Source organism: Plectropomus leopardus, chromosome 8 (genome assembly GCF_008729295.1).
Source record: "Plectropomus leopardus isolate mb chromosome 8, YSFRI_Pleo_2.0, whole genome shotgun sequence".
NCBI lineage: Eukaryota > Metazoa > Chordata > Actinopteri > Perciformes > Serranidae > Plectropomus > Plectropomus leopardus.
The window spans coordinates 6,116,709-6,132,715 of record NC_056470.1 but is presented as its reverse complement, the minus strand read 5'-3'; the positions used below and the strand labels follow the sequence as shown (position 1 = coordinate 6,132,715).

At 38.5% G+C, this 16,007-nt stretch overlaps 2 protein-coding genes across 2 annotated transcripts in view; one reads left to right on the top strand and one right to left on the bottom strand.

Moving 5' to 3' along the window:
- The window catches only part of LOC121947259 (V-set and transmembrane domain-containing protein 2-like protein), a 92,965-nt gene extending 80,330 nt beyond the window's left edge, over nucleotides 1–12,635 (top strand). The window contains exon 4 of the mRNA XM_042492227.1: nucleotides 9,392–12,635. Within this exon, the coding sequence (XP_042348161.1) occupies nucleotides 9,392–9,856 (465 nt within the window). The 3' untranslated portion in view covers nucleotides 9,857–12,635. The remainder of the gene's footprint in view (nucleotides 1–9,391) is intronic.
- A 1,892-nt stretch (nucleotides 12,636–14,527) lies between these two features.
- The window catches only part of tti1 (TELO2 interacting protein 1), a 30,825-nt gene continuing 29,345 nt past the window's right edge, over nucleotides 14,528–16,007 (bottom strand). The window contains exon 14 of the mRNA XM_042491944.1: nucleotides 14,528–15,025. Coding sequence (XP_042347878.1) covers nucleotides 14,839–15,025 — 187 coding nt within the window. The 3' untranslated portion in view covers nucleotides 14,528–14,838. The remainder of the gene's footprint in view (nucleotides 15,026–16,007) is intronic.

Here is a 16,007-nt window from a genome sequence, read left to right as displayed (position 1 = left end):
TTTTATGGTGTTTTGGGTTTTTTTTGCAGCATCCAATGCTATGGGTGTGTCTCGGCACGCTATTTTATGTTGTTTTGAGGTGTGTTTTCAGCTTTTTTTGTGACATGTCATATTTTGACATTTTTGCCATACTATAGCCTTGCCTTTTCGGTCATTTTTTTTCAACATGCATTATTATGCTGTTTTTGGCTGTTTTTGAAAGATTCTATGCTATGGCGTGTCTTTGCACATTTTTATGCTGTTTTGAGGTGTTTTCAGCAGCTATTTTTGGGACATGTCATATTTTGACAATTTTGCCATACTATAGCCTTGCCTTTTTGGTCATTTTTTTTCAACATGCATTTTTATGGTGTTTTTGGCCGTTTTTTTTGCAACATTCTATGCAATAGCGTGTCTTGGCATGCTATTTTATGCTGTTTTGAGGTGTTTTCAGCTATTTTTGGGACATGTCATTTATTTTGACATTTTTGCCATACTATAGCCTTGCCTTTTCGGTCATTTTTTCAACATGCATTTTAATGCTGTTTTTGGGGTTTTTTTGCAGCACCCTTTGCTATGGCGTATCTTGGTACACTCTTTTATACTGTTTGAGGTGTTTTTTCAGCTATTTTTGGGACATGTCATATTTTGACATTTTTGCCATACTATAGCCTTGGCTTTTCGGTCATTTTTTCAACATCCATTTTTATGGTGTTTTGGGTTTTTTTGCAGCATCCAATGCTATGGTGTGTCTCGGCACGCTATTTTATGTTGTTTTGAGGTGTTTTCAGCTGTTTTTGGGACATGTCATATTTTGACAATTTTGCCATACTATAGCCTTGCCTTTTCGGTCATTTTTTCAACATGCATTTTATGTGTTTTTGGCCGTTTTTGAAAGATTCTATGCTGTGGCGTGTCTTTGCACGCTCGTTTATACTGTTTTGAGGTGTTTTCAGCTATTTTTGGGACATGTCATATTTTGACATTTTTTGCCATACTATAGCCTTGCCTTTTCGGCCATTTTTTCAACATGCATTTTAATGCTGTTTTTGGGGGGATTTTTGCAGCACCCTTTGCTATGGCGTATCTTGCACACGCTTTTATACTGTTTTGAGGTGTTTTCAGCTGTTTTTGGGACATGTCATATTTTGACATTTTTTGCCATACTATAGCCTTGCCTTTTCGGTCATTTTTTCAACATGCATTATTATGGTGTTTTTGGCCGTTTTTGAAAGATTCTATGCTATGTGGCGTGTCTTTGCACGCTCGTTTATACTGTTTTGAGGTGTTTTCAGCTTTTTTTGGGACATGTCATATTTTGACATTTTGCCATACTATAGCCTTGCCTTTTCGGTCATTTTTTCAACATGCATTTTAATGCTGTTTTTTGGGGATTTTTGCAGCACCCTTTGCTATGGCGTATCTTGGCACACTCTTTTATACTGTTTGAGGTGTTTTCAGCTGTTTTTGGGACATGTCATATTTTGACAATTTTTGCCATACTATAGCTTTGCCTCTTTGGTCAATTTTTTCAACATGCATTTTTATGGGTTTTTTGGCCATTTTTTGCAGTATTCCATGCTATGGCCTGTCTTGGCATGCTCTTTTATACTGTTTTAAGGTGTTTTTACTCTTTTTTTAGGGCATGTCATATTTTGACATTTTTGCCATACTATAGCCTTGCCTTTTCGGTCATTTTTTCAACATGCATTATTATGCTGTTTTTGGCCGTTTTTTGAAAGATTCTATGATATGGCATGTCTTTGCACGCTCTATTTTATACTGTTTTGAGGTGTTTTCAGCGTTTTTTGGGACATGTCATATTTTGACAATTTTTGCCATACTATAGCCTTGCCTTTTCGGTCATTTTTTCAACATGCATTTTTATGGTGTTTTTTGGCCATTTTTGCAGTATTCCATGCTATGGCCTGTGTCTGGCATGCTGCTTTTTATACTGTTTTAAGGTGTTTTACTCTGTTTTTTAGGACATGTCATATTTTGACATTTTTGCCATACTATAGCCTTGCCTTTCGGTCATTTTTTCAACATCCATTTTTATGGTGTTTTGGGTTTTTTTTTGCAGCATCATGCAATGCTATGGTGTGTCTCGGCATGCTATTTTGTGTTGTTTTGAGGTGTTTTCAGCTATTTTTTGGGACATGTCATATTTTGACAATTTTTGCCATACTATAGCCTTGCCTTTTCGGTCATTTTTTCAACATGCATTATTATGCTGTTTTTGGCCGTTTTTGCAAAAATTCTATGATGTGGCGTGTCTTTGCACGCTCGTTTTTATACTGTTTTGAGGTGTTTTCAGCTATTTTTGGGACATGTCATATTTTGACATTTTTGTCATACTATAGCCTTGCCTTTTCGGTCATTTTTTCAACATGCATTTTTATGGTGTTTTTGGCCGTTTCTGCAACATTCTATGCAATGGCGTGTCTTGGCACACTATTTCATGTTGTTTTGAGGTGTTTTCAGCTGTTTTTGGGATGTGTCACATTTTGACATTTTTGCCATACTATAGCCTCTTTTTGGTCAATTTTTCAACATGCATTTTTATGGGTTTTTTGGCCATTTTTGCAATATTCCATGCTATGGCCTGTCTTGGCATGCTCTTTTATACTGTTTTAAGGTGTTTTTTCTGTTTTTAGGACATGTCATATTTTGACATTTTTGCCATACTATAGCCTTGCCTTGCAGTTATTTTTTCAACATGCATTTTTATGCTGTTTTTGGCCGTTTTTGCAAGATTCTATGATGTGGCGTGTCTTGGCACGCTATTTAATGCTGTTTTGAGGTGTTTTAATCTGTTTTTTGGGACATGTCATATTTTGACATTTTTGCCATACTATAGCCTTGCCTCTTCGGTCATTTTTTCAACATGCATTTTTATGGTGTTTTTGGCCGTTTCTGCAACATTCTATGCAATAGCGTGTCTTGGCATGCTATTTTATGCTGTTTTGAGGTGTTTTCAGCTATTTTTGGGACATGTCATATTTTGACAATTTTGCCATACTATAGCCTTGCCTTTTCGGTCATTTTTTCAACATGCATTTTTTAATGCTGTTTTGGGGGATTTTTTTGCAGCACCCTTTGCTATGGCGTATCTTGGTACACACTCTTTTATACTGTTCTGAGGTGTTTTCAGCTATTTTTGGGATATGTCATATTTTGACATTTTTGCCATGCTATAGCCTTGCCTTTCGGTCATTTTTTCAACATCCATTTTTATGGTGTGTTTTGGGTTTTTCTTTGCAGCATCCAATGCTATGGTGTGTCTCGGCACGCTATTTTGTGTTGTTTTGAGGTGTTTTCAGCTGTTTTTGGGACATGTCATATATTTTTGACAATTTTGTCATACTATAGCCTTGCCTTTTCGGTCATTTTTTCAACATGCATTTTCATGGTGTTTTTGGCCGTTTCTGCAACATTCTATGCTATAGCGTGTCTTTGCACGCTCGTTTATACTGTTTTGAGGTGTTTTCAGCTGTTTTTGGGACATGTCATATTTTGACAATTTTGCCATACTATAGCCTTGCCTCTTTGGTCATTTTTTCCAACATTCATTTTCATGCTGTTTTTGTCAGTTTTTGCAACATTCTATGCTATGGCGTGTATTGGCACCCTATTTAATGCTGTTTTGAGGTGTTTTCAGCTGTTTTTGGGATGTGTCATATTTTGACAATTTTGCCATACTATAGCTTTGCCTCTTTGGTCAATTTTTCAACATGCATTTTTATGGGTTTTTTGGCCATTTTTGCAGTATTCCATGCTATGGCCTGTCTTGGCATGCTCTTTTATACTGTTTTAAGGTGTTTTACTCTTTTTTTAGGACATGTCGTATTTTGACAGTTTTGCCATACTATAGCCTTGCCTTTTCGGTCATTTTTCAACATGCATTTTTATGGTGTTTTTGGCCGTTTTTCTGCAACATTCTATGCAATAGCGTGTCTTGGCACGCTATTTTATGCTGTTTTGAGGTGTTTTCAGCTATTTTTGGGATGTGTCATATTTTGACATTTTTGCCATACTATAGCCTTTGCCTCTTTGGTCATTTGTTCAGCATGTATTTTTCTGTTATTTAGGCTGTTTTTGCAGCACCCTATGCTATGGCGTATCTTGGCACACTCTTTTATACTGTTCTGAGGTGTTTTCAGCTATTTTTGGGACATGTCATATTTTGACAATTTTGTCATACTATAGCCTTGCCTTTCGGTCACTTTTTCAACATGCATTTTTTTTATGCTGTTTTTGGCCGTTTTTGCAAGATTCTATGATGTGGCGTGTCTTGGCACGCTATTTCATGCTGTTTTGAGGTGTTATAATCTGTTTTTGTGACATGTCATATTTTGACATTTTTGCCTTTTCGGTAATTTTTTCAACATGCATTTTAATGCTGTTTTGGGGGATTTTTGCAGCACCCTATACTATGGCGTATCTTGGCACACTCTTTTATACTGTTCTGAGGTGTTTTCAGCCATTTTTGGGACATGTTAAATTTTGACATTTTTGCCATACTATAGCCTTGCCTCTTTGGTCATTTTTTTCAAAATGCATTTTTATGGCGTTTTGGCGTATTTTTGTAACATTCTATGCTATAGCTTGTCCTGGCACGCTCTTCCTTGCTGTTTTGAGGTGTTTTCAGCTGTTATCGCTCTGGCATGAAAAAGTGTTTTTTAAGTGCATGAGCAAGGGCAACAGTTGAAAGAGGGAATGTCAGGGGGTGAGATGGGTCCCTGAGAATGCTCTCTGCGCTTTCCTGAGACAACAGCAATTCTACAGATTTTTCAGAGAGAGGAGAGAGCAGCTGATAATTTTCTGGGTGGTGGTGACGACCTTCTGGAGCGCTGTCCTGTCTACAGCTATGCAGCTGGAACCACACACCGATGCAGTAGGTCATAATGCTCTCTGTGGAGCAACAATATAAGGACACAAGCAGTTTTTTGTGTGAGTTGGTAATTCCTGAGAGTCTCTGCTGTGGCCTCTTGATGACAGCAGTGATGTTGACGCGCTCCAGCTGAATTCATCCTGTATGTCAATGACATGCTATAATATGATGTTTTAGGAGAGACTAGACTATTGGCAGGTGAGGTGAATCCCATAATGAGGTGGGAGGAGCCAGTAAAGCAGTGGGAACCTGAAAGGAAATAGCAATGGCAGGACAAACAAGAAATGACAAGTGGCCCAGGTACATCACACTATACTATGGCTATTTATAATGCAGGTTTAGACAAAACTTTTGTATGATATTTATGACGACATACTATTCTATGACTTTTTTAAGCCCTTTCGGATGACATACTATAGCATGACTTTTAAGGCCAGGTATACTATGATGTTTTTTTCGTGATTTTGGGCAAAAAACTGTTCTATGACGTTTTTGCATGATTTTGGACGACATACTATACTATAATGTCTTTCTTCATGATTGTGGACAATATACTACACTGTGACATTTTTTTCATGATTTTGTTTTACATACTACACTGAAGTTTTTTCATGATTTTGGACGACTATACCATGACAACATACAATACTATGACTTTTTTTTTATTATTTTGGATGATGTTTTTTCATGACTTTGGCAACATACAATACTACTGACATTCTTTTTGTGATTTTGTATGACATACTATACTATGATGTTTTTTTGCATATATTTTGGCATGATTTTGGACAACATACTACACTATCACTTTTTTCATGATTTTGGATGACATACTATGCTATGATTTTTTAAAATGATTTTTGGAAGACATACAACACTATAACATTTTTTTCTTTTTAACGTTAACGTGATTTTGGACAACATTCTATGACGTTTTTTATGATACTGGACTACAAACTATACTATGGCATTTTTCCATTATTTTTGGACGACATACTATACTATGATGTTTTTTTTAATGATTTTTTTTCTGTATGACCCTAGTATGACTTACTACTACTGTGATATTTTTGACGATATACTATACTGAAACTTTTATGACATTTTGGAAATTATACTATGGTATTGATTTGTTATGCCATTTGGTTTGGAGGGGTTTTTTTTGCCATTTTTGGCCACATACCATACTTGAACTTTTTAATGCCATTTTAGACAACATAGTACACTACTACTTTTTTGGTGCCATTTGGATGAAATACTATACTATACATATAATAGTATACCATGACTTTTTGATATTTCGGACGACATACTATAGTATTACTTTTTTATGATATTTTGGATGACTTCTTTTTTATTGACATTTTTGATGTCATAGTATATTCTGACTCTTGTCATATCTTGTCACAACACAGTATAGTGGAATTTTTTAATGGTGTTTTGATATTTTCGACATCATACTACAATATGACTTTTTTGTGATATTTTGGACAACATGGTAATGTCTGACATTTTTGTGATATTTTATACGACACACAATACTATGACTTTTTTATGATGATATTTTGGACTACATAGTATACTATGACTTTTTTTATGCCATTGTGGACATACTGTACTATTAATTTTATAAACCATTTTGGACAACATTGTATAGTATGATTTTTGTTTATGACATTTTGGATGCATTACTATAGTACGACTTTTTTGTGCCATTTTAGAAGACATACTAAACTTTGACTTTGATACATACAGTACTGATTGTTTTATTTCTATTTATTCTTTATTTTTGTTTGTGTGTAATATTAAATAAGTAAATTGTTAAATAAAAGTTGTTTGTTTAGAAAGCAGCCTTCTGAGTACTTTTGAATAGTCATATTGGTGCAAAATCCGTGCAAAATCCACATCGAAATGATCTATTTTCATTCCAGCTCAAAAATTCACTATATCGATCGCCATATGGTAAATTTTTCCTCTATAAAATCGGTATTGATCTCAAAAATCCCAATTGTAATTCTACTATATTCTAATTTTACCATACATACTTTACTTTGATTTTGAAGGACAGTTTGGATGGCATACTGTATTATGACATTTTAATGTTTTTTTGGACGAAATACTATAGCATGACTTTTTTATGATATGTTAGACGACATACTATACTATGACTTTTTTATGATATCTTGGATGAGATACTATAGTATTAATTTTTTTATATCATTTTGGACAACATGGTACAGTATGACTCTTTGTACCATTTTGGACAATATACTCTACTATGACTTTATTATGACATTTTGGATGACATAGTGTACTTTGACTGTGTAGCCACTTTGGATATTGTACTACAACATGACTTTTTTTGCACCACTTTGGACAACATACTATGACATGGCTTTTTTACGACATTTTGGACGACATAGTATACTTTGACTTTTTCATGAAATTTTGGATAACATAGTACGCTGTGACTTTTTTTTTTTATTTTGGATGACATACTAGACTTCTGCTTTTTTATGACATTTTGGACAACATAGTATATATATGATTTTATTAAGACATTTTGGAGGACATAGTATACTATGTATACTAGTATACGTCTTGTAGTATGACTTTTTTGATATTTTGGACAACATACTATAGTATGATTTTTTTTGTGTGCCATTTTGAACAACATACTATGCCATGACCTTTAAACAGTAAGTGTTTGTGTGTGGTACCTGGGTAAAATCTGGCTCTTCTTTTAGTCTCATGCATCTGCTGTGATGCTGCAGGTATTTCCTTTTGAAGGCTCATCTTCAGCTATGCATGCAGCTAAGGGCAAAGACTATGAGGGACAGGCTAGCAAAGATAGGCTGATAGACAGAAAGAGATAAACACAGGAAGACAAAGAAGGACATTGTGAAGAAGCAGCAAGAGAGAAATAAAAATACAAAGCATAAGGACAGTAACCAAAAGACAAAGCCAGCAGAAAACAGAGCAGACCCTCTTTGGATACTGATTTTTATTTGGTAAGAGACAAGCCACAGCCCAAGAACATTTACATGTTAAACTGATGTGGATCTAACAATTGACACTGGAGGGCATGAATCATTTTGATGGTCCAATGGTTACTATGACAGATGTTTCTGCAGTGCTCCAGCGCACATTTGCATTACACACTCTTTGTCTGCTGTGTTTGTGTTGAAGCACCGCGTTAGATGTTGACCATGAATGAAATAGATCTGATGACAAATTCCGAACTGTTTCAGAAAAATATGATCTACTTGCAATTAATGATTTTGTTGTTGTTTGCAACAACATTGAAAACGCCCCCCTCTGTCTTCTGCTGCAGCCATCAGAAGCTTAACATCTTTACATAAGGTTTTAGCATGAAGTAAAAGTTCATTCACAAAGAAGACACAGCTTGTTCATCCTCTTCAAAATGCAAAATAAAAAAGAGAAGAAAATACAAATTTGCCCAATTCGATAAACTCAGTCAGTAAACTTGTTGCCATGTCTTTACTTGGTCTGATGTGACCAGAAGCTAATGTTCAACAATTGTAGCAAATTTTAGATCGATGCTGCTTTTTAAGTATATACTGTATACTGTCAGAGTAGTCACCCAGCTTCTGTTTGTGTCAGGCTACAATACATTTTAGCTTTAGGCTAACCATTGTCCCATAACTGCCACTTGTGACCACAACAGTGGCTGTTCAGCAAAAGTTACGGGAACTCATTTAAAAAAATAAAAAACATAACTTAAAAAAAGGCATATTTGCTGAAACCACCACTTTTCACACAGTAGTACATGAGATAGATAGTCAGTGAAAAAACAATATTTTCCTTCCACCTCACAGTCCTTCTAATGGCATTTTTCCTGAATCCACTGCGGCTGGTCACAAGTGGCAGTTAACTGCAAAACTAACCAGCACTGACCTGGCCACCATGTTGAAAACAGTCGAACCAAAATGAAGCACTGCCCAACGGCTGGAGCAATCATTCTTGTTTCTGAAAAAATTTAAGGCACGAAACAGGTAATGCAGTTACAGAGGCCGATTTTTTGTTTTTTTTTAGTGTAAAATGGGAAAGTTTGCTCTGGAAGGTTAGCAGTGCTTTGTTTTAGATCGACAGTTTTCAACTTGGCGGCTGGGTCACAAACTTTCTCATTTTACACTAAAATATATTTCTGAGAACAATGAGGCAAAAAATAAGCAATGCAGTAACAGACTGATACTTGATAAGCACTGCCTAGTTGGACAGTTTGAGCGCAGTTCACATGATTGACAGCTGGATTACAGATTCCTTGGCCGATTGTTTGTTTTTATTTACATGCAATAAAGCAATTAAAAGGGCCACAATGAGACGTGGGAATTTTTTCCCCCACTGTCTCATAAACTCTACTACTGTAGTAACAGCTTCAGCAAATATGACAAAAAGAAATGTTATTCAAGTTAGCAACTACTAAGAATGATTTTACAAATTTTAGTCTCATAATTTTTCTTTCTTTTCTCTTTTTATTTCTTCTACCTCTGCCAGGTTGTGAAGGTTGTAGGGAGCAACATCTCCCATAAACTCCGCCTCTCCCGGGTCAAGCCATCTGATGAGGGAACCTACGAATGCCGCGTCATTGACTTCAGCGACGACGCCGGTGCCCGCCACCACCGTGTCAGAGCGTACCTGCAGGTGGTGCCAGAAAGCGACATCATCAACAGCAATGACAACTTCGAGGCCCTGGACGACACTAAGGGAGGAGTGGCCTTTGATGACGGGGGTGACGCAGGGTCTCACATCGGGGCCAAAGAGCACGCTCACGGCCATCACCAGAATCACGGGCACCACCAGGAGCACGCCAAGCGGCCTTCATCACCGGCCCACCACGGCCACAGCCACAGCGGCAGCAGCAGTCAGCAGCACAAGGCAGGCAGAGAGCTGAGGAAGAGGGACGTGGACAGTAACCACAGCCACAATGACTGCACCAACGAGCCCAGCTGCACGCTGTAGATGTTGGCTTACGACATCTAAGCGATAGATTACACAAGGATTGCATAACATGATGTGTGTCACAGCATAAAAAGCTATTCTTCCCATGCAGTGTAGGCAGTGGGCGTGTGCACAAATCCAGAATCATTAGAAATGTACAGTACGGCTTGTTGAGAGCACAGCGCTGTAAACTGTGCTGGGGAGTGTAGCTTTTTCTCACTGTGCACGGGTCTGGTTTGGACTGCTCACTGTCTGTAAAGCCTGGCTTCACGTCATTCAGCGAGGGGGGCTGATGTGCACATCTAAGCAGCTCTACTGTTTCTGGTCTCAGCACTGACAAAAAAAAAGAAAAGACTTAATATCAACCCATGCTCTGTTCTTGTACTTTAGATACTGTAAATGACACAATCCCGCTTTCAGGCTCACACTTCTTCCACTGCCTTACTCTCTCATTCCATGCACCCTCAGACAAAAGGTATATCTGTTGTAACTAGGTCTTTGCCCAGTAAAAGAAAATGTTCCTTTTATTCTGAGAGTGCACTGAATGAAACGTCAGTAATTCTTCCCTGGAAATCTCGTCGAGTCGAGCTTTTTTTTTATCAAGAGCACTAGCTTCTTTGCATCTTTTTGTGTGCCCATATAATGCACATGAATATGGAGCAAAAATCTGTATGCACCCAAAATTCAGCTATTCTGTGTTTACTCACGGGGGGGGGCATGCTTTCTCCAGCAGAAACAATCAAGGTCCCAGAGCAGCAGTGCTCATCAAGGACACATACGGCCTCAATTCATCTGGAGGAAATACTGTGGATAAATTTCTTCCCTATTTGTGCACAAGTCAAACAAAGCAACACCACAAGCTGTATATCCCCCCCCCGCAGCACTTTTGAGCTTATGAATTTGCAGCCAAACAAAAAAAAGTGATTTTTGTTCACCCTCCATATGCTGCAGGTTCAATCCATTCATGGCTGTTCAGGCTGAGAGGAATCAATCGTGTTGTTCCATGTGGAGCCCACCTGTTTGGAAAGCCATGAAAAGACCAAAATCTGTGCCACTAAATTAAAAATCTGACTCGGTGTGCCTCTTAATCCACCCAGTGACTAAAAATCAATGGAAGAAATGTGATCTTGGTGCAAGAAACTTTTTTGGGAAGAGCAGTGCTGTACTCCTATCCCCAGCTTAGTTTCCCTTATTCCGATGCTCTGACCCAGTGCTCATCAATCATTTAAAAAAGCCTCAATCCTCTCCACTACAAGCCTCTAATCCTCTCTGTATATATGACTGTATAATATGGAATACAGTGAGTGCATGTTCAGTAATTTTCTTAAAAACTTTTTCAACCAACCATACACAAAGATAGTGTGTTAAGGATGTTTTTCTCATTTATTTATTCGGTTAATTGTCCATTTTGTTCAGAATATTTTTTTCTACTTTACAAGTCCTGTCAAATAGTTTTGCGTTGCTTTACTGCTCTCCAGAAGTGCTGTACAGACAGATGAATGACATATTCTCTTCATAGCTGCTCAGAAAGGGGTTCCCCTTATGTATCTTAGTACTTAAGCAGTGTTTCTTAAACTACTGTACTTTATGTGCAGGGCCGCAAACATGAGTGTTGCTGTGTTTTAAATGAGCTTGGACGTGGGATTCATTTTGTGCAGTTTGGGACTTTGGGTCTAAAAAGATTTGAGTGGTCATTTTACTTCTGCCACTTGATAATCTCTTGCTTAGATGCTTGTAAAAGGGAAATGTTAAGGAAATACTGAAATTGGCCATCCATGCTGCCTCAACATATAGTCTGTCTCAAGGCCTTGTGGGGCTTCACTTCTCTGTATTATCAATTAGAAGAACTACAGAGCTCCTGTTCATACCCCTTTTCCACCAAAATGGACCTGCTTCTGTTCTGGTTCCCGCACCTAATTTTGATATGTTCAGAGCATTTCGACAAGAAACACTGGTTCAGAATCAGAAAAGTTGGTTCTCAGCTGGAGCATTGTGATGTCACAGTGACCTTGACCTTTGGCCTTGTGGATCTAAATTGTTATCACTTAATAATTTTATCCTTTTACACCTTTGTATAAAATTTTGTCATAATTAGCGTATGAATTCTTGATTAATGGCCAAAAGCATGGTTTGTGAGGTCACAGTAAACCCTCTACCACCAAATTCCAATCAGTTCATTCTTGTGTCCAAGTGGATGCCTGTGCCAAATTTGAAGAAATTCTCTCAAGGTGTTGTTAAGATATCACTTTCACAATAACTGACATATCCAATGTCAACGTGACCTTGACCTTTGACCACCAAAGTCTAATCATTTGTGCCAAATTTGAAAAAAATCCTCAATAAATTCTTCTGGTATGTTGAATGAGACAAACAAGCTCACAGCGACCTTGATCTTTGACCACTGAAAATATAATGCCTCCAGCCACAGTTATTGCTATTGCAGATGCATTAAAAATTGCAGGTTTTTCTTAACCTTAAGTGCAACCCGTGATGACGTCAGTGGGCGTGTCATATTCTACAGGTTGTAAAGGAGGATGGAGAAGGCAACAATGTAGAGTGAAAAATAGAGTGCAAAAAATTGCGCAGTGGTCTGATGATTGTTTGTCCATACTTGTTTTTCGGGGTAAAAACAAATATCTGCACTGACTGAATAAAAGTTCGCAGGTAAACCTGTTGATCACAATGATTTGATTCTAAACTGGTGGCAATGCGGGCTGGTTCACCAAAGTTCCTAGAATCCTGAACAGAACTGGTTGAAGAGCTAATTTGATGGGAAAGGGGTATTAATGTTGGCAGTCCCTGCAGACTGGGAGGGAGTTTTAGTGGATGGTGGAGTGATCAGCGGGATTGTTTTTTTGTTTTTTAACAAGTAACTTTGATTTTGTAAAGAAGAGATAACTGTAAAAAAAAAGAGGGAAAATGTACATTTCTTCTAGAATGTTTGGTCTCACACTAAGTGTATGGCTTTATCAAATGAAATAAATTGTATATGAAACAACAGTGGTCATTTTCACATTGATTTAGAGATGAAAAAAGGTAAAAGCCACACTAAGCTTAGATTTCATTTTGACCCTCCTGGACAGTCGTTACACATTTATATCTGCAGGATTATTGTGGGTGTTTGTTTAGTTCTACATCAGCTGTGGTTTAGCTTTTGGCCCCCGCTCTGTGCGAGTGTCTGTCCGTGTGCATTAAGGAGAAACGATATTAGGCAGTCGCCTGTGTGTAATAGGTGCTGCCAAAGCCCCACTCCCATCGCTGCTGATGACTAATGGTGCTATTGTCAGCACTGGCAGCAGGATAAATAGCAACAGCACAGCAGGAGATAAAGAGGCACTGTGCCGCGCTCACTAGCATTAAGCCAGGCCAGCTAAATACAAAACACATGGCGATCTTGTTTCACACAAGAAGGCTCATACATTCATTATGGAGCGATGAGGTGGGGAGGCTGCGGGTTCTCACATCGCTGAGGTGATGAGATAATGGAGGGGGCTTCCTGTTTCCTTCATTTAAACATCACAAGCACCCTGTAGGGCTCTGACTGATAACAGGTACAATGATAGATTGGCCACTATCCCTGTCATGAGGCGTTCAATTCCCCCTTAGTTGCACAACCTGGTGCACCCTGTTACCTTCAAGCTGGCACATCTTTTGCTGACAGCATATATGATGTGGGTGGCAGAATAGCTCAAAAAGAGTTCCTCCATCCTCTGAGTAGCAACACCAATCAACTGATCAATGAATCCAGCAACTAACCAGCCAGCCAACCAATCAGCCAGCAAACCAACCAGCCAGCCAAACAATCAATGAATTAATCAATCAACGAACCAACCAGCCAGCCAAATAATCTCTCAATCCACCAACAGACCAACCGACTATCCAGCCAACTAATCAACCCATTAACCAACAAACCGAATAACCGACCAGCCAGCCCAACAATCAATCAGTTAATCAACCAACCGACCATCTAGCCAACTAACCAAACAATCAATCTACCTACAGACCAACCGACCAGCCATCCAACAAACCAATCAACTAGTCATTTAATCAATCAATCAAATTAATAACAAAATATACAATTGCTGTGAAATGTAATCATTCAGTTCCTTCAATTTGTGCATCAAAAAGGAAAAAGAGTTACAGTAGTCTAGTGAACTCACTTTTCTCTAACTCCATACTCTTAGATTTTTTTCCTTTCATCTTTAAACATGTACTCTGCAGCCCAAACCAACGCCGACTCAGATGACATCACTTCCTCAGGAGCCACAAAGGCCTTTACAGAGCTTTATTCACATATGCTGTAGAATCCTAGCCTGGTAAGACCAACCTGATGACGTGAGCTCATCATACTGTTTTAAAGACTTTAAAGGAAAATCATTATCAGACTGGATAGACATTTGAGTTTGTAAATGTTTAGTTGGTGCCAATAACATTTGAGCCTCTACGTATACTTTCTTCAAGTGCTTAATGTTTAACAAATAATTAAGAATGCTTCAAGGTAACAAATCTCTCTATTGGGGTCACCAACAGCCAAGTTAACCTGTGTAAAAGTCTCACATGTTCAGGACTGCTCTGAAACTACAGGTGGAATAATTCAACCCTGCAAGGTAGCTCCAAGTAGAAATATTTCTTTAAAAAATAAAGAAATAAAAGGAACAGCAAACACAATATTTGCATATAGTGTGTGTCAGAGCCTTCACATGAAATAAAAGCATCAGCACTGTGACTGCATGTCTTCTGTCAAGAGTGGTGCTTTACCTGCAGCAGTGAGCTGCTTCATTGACATTTTCTCTTTGTGCCTCACTGCTTATCAGAGCTGTGGAGAGCGTGAAGGTTATCACAACCATATCAGATGGCTGTTTTTTTGGCACAACTGTCAGATTTCTCTCTCAGGAAACGGACCTGTTGAAGTCAGAGTTCAATAAGCTGTCCACGAGAGAGACGAGTCAATCACATCACTCACTGGCTCATTAGCCGACTGGCTGGTTGACCATCTGGGCAACTCAGCCAAACTCCTCTCTTATCAGCTTCAGAACATTGTCCGAGTACTCGTCCCTTGGTCGGTCCAATCCGTTTAGCTGCACTGGATGGAGGTCGGGGTGGGGAGGGATGTAGGAGGACGGGCAGTGCAGCTCATTTAGAGTGAACCAGAAGGCATCAGGATCCACCTGGATTAAGTGTTGGAAAACGCTGTTAAGAGGAATGAGAGAAACATGGGAAGAGGATTACTTCTGGTCAGCGTTTTGCTATAGTGCATTATATCTGTGGTATGAAAAAATATCTTCCTGTAATCCAAAGACAGACAGAGCAAAACATACGCAGAACACAGCAGGTTCACTAACCTTAATTCACAGTCCTACAGTTTGACTAGAAACTAATTTACTCAACATCCTCTATCATCCTTTTTTATGAATGAAAAGTACTTAAATACGGAGGTATGATCGACTGAAATTAGTCCTTCAGGCCCAGACACACCAAACTGACATAAAGGAGCTAGTGGCAACAAAGTTTTGCCTAAACACAACTGAACCGACGGCCAACTAGCTGGTACATTGTGCGCCTGCATGAGAGAAGATAACACCTCGTACCAGCAGACGGCAACCCGTAATTGTCACTAAAAAAGAGAAACCAGAAGGCCAACAAGATGATTTTAAGACACCAGTTAGCAAGTTAACACCTTAGCATTACAGCCAAATGATGAAAGAACAAAGCATTTTTACTGTGTGTCAGTGAACAATAACACAGTCATGAACCGTTTCTACTGAAGAGCTCAATGGCTAAGAACGTGATCTTACCTTTTCTCTTATCCTGTGCTGAACTAAACTGCTAATCAGGGTGGTTTAATTCGGGCTCTGTCGGGCCCGATGCCCAGTCAACATACTGAATTATCTGAAAGAAGCAAACAGCCGACTTGTGCCAATGGTGCAGACACGCCATAAAATCTAAGGTGACGTACGCTCACCTATGGCCCAATACTGACCAAAGATGACATTCGGTTTGGTATGTCAGGGTCTTAGAAGGGCAATCAGACCATGTTGGAAGTTAAAAGTGTTTATGGTTGAAATACGCATACATCAGACAGTCTCTCCTGGAAGACACTAAAAGTGTTGCACTTTCTTGTTTACACAAAAAGTGAAGGAAATAATTGTGTAACAAGAGAGCAAAAAAGAGA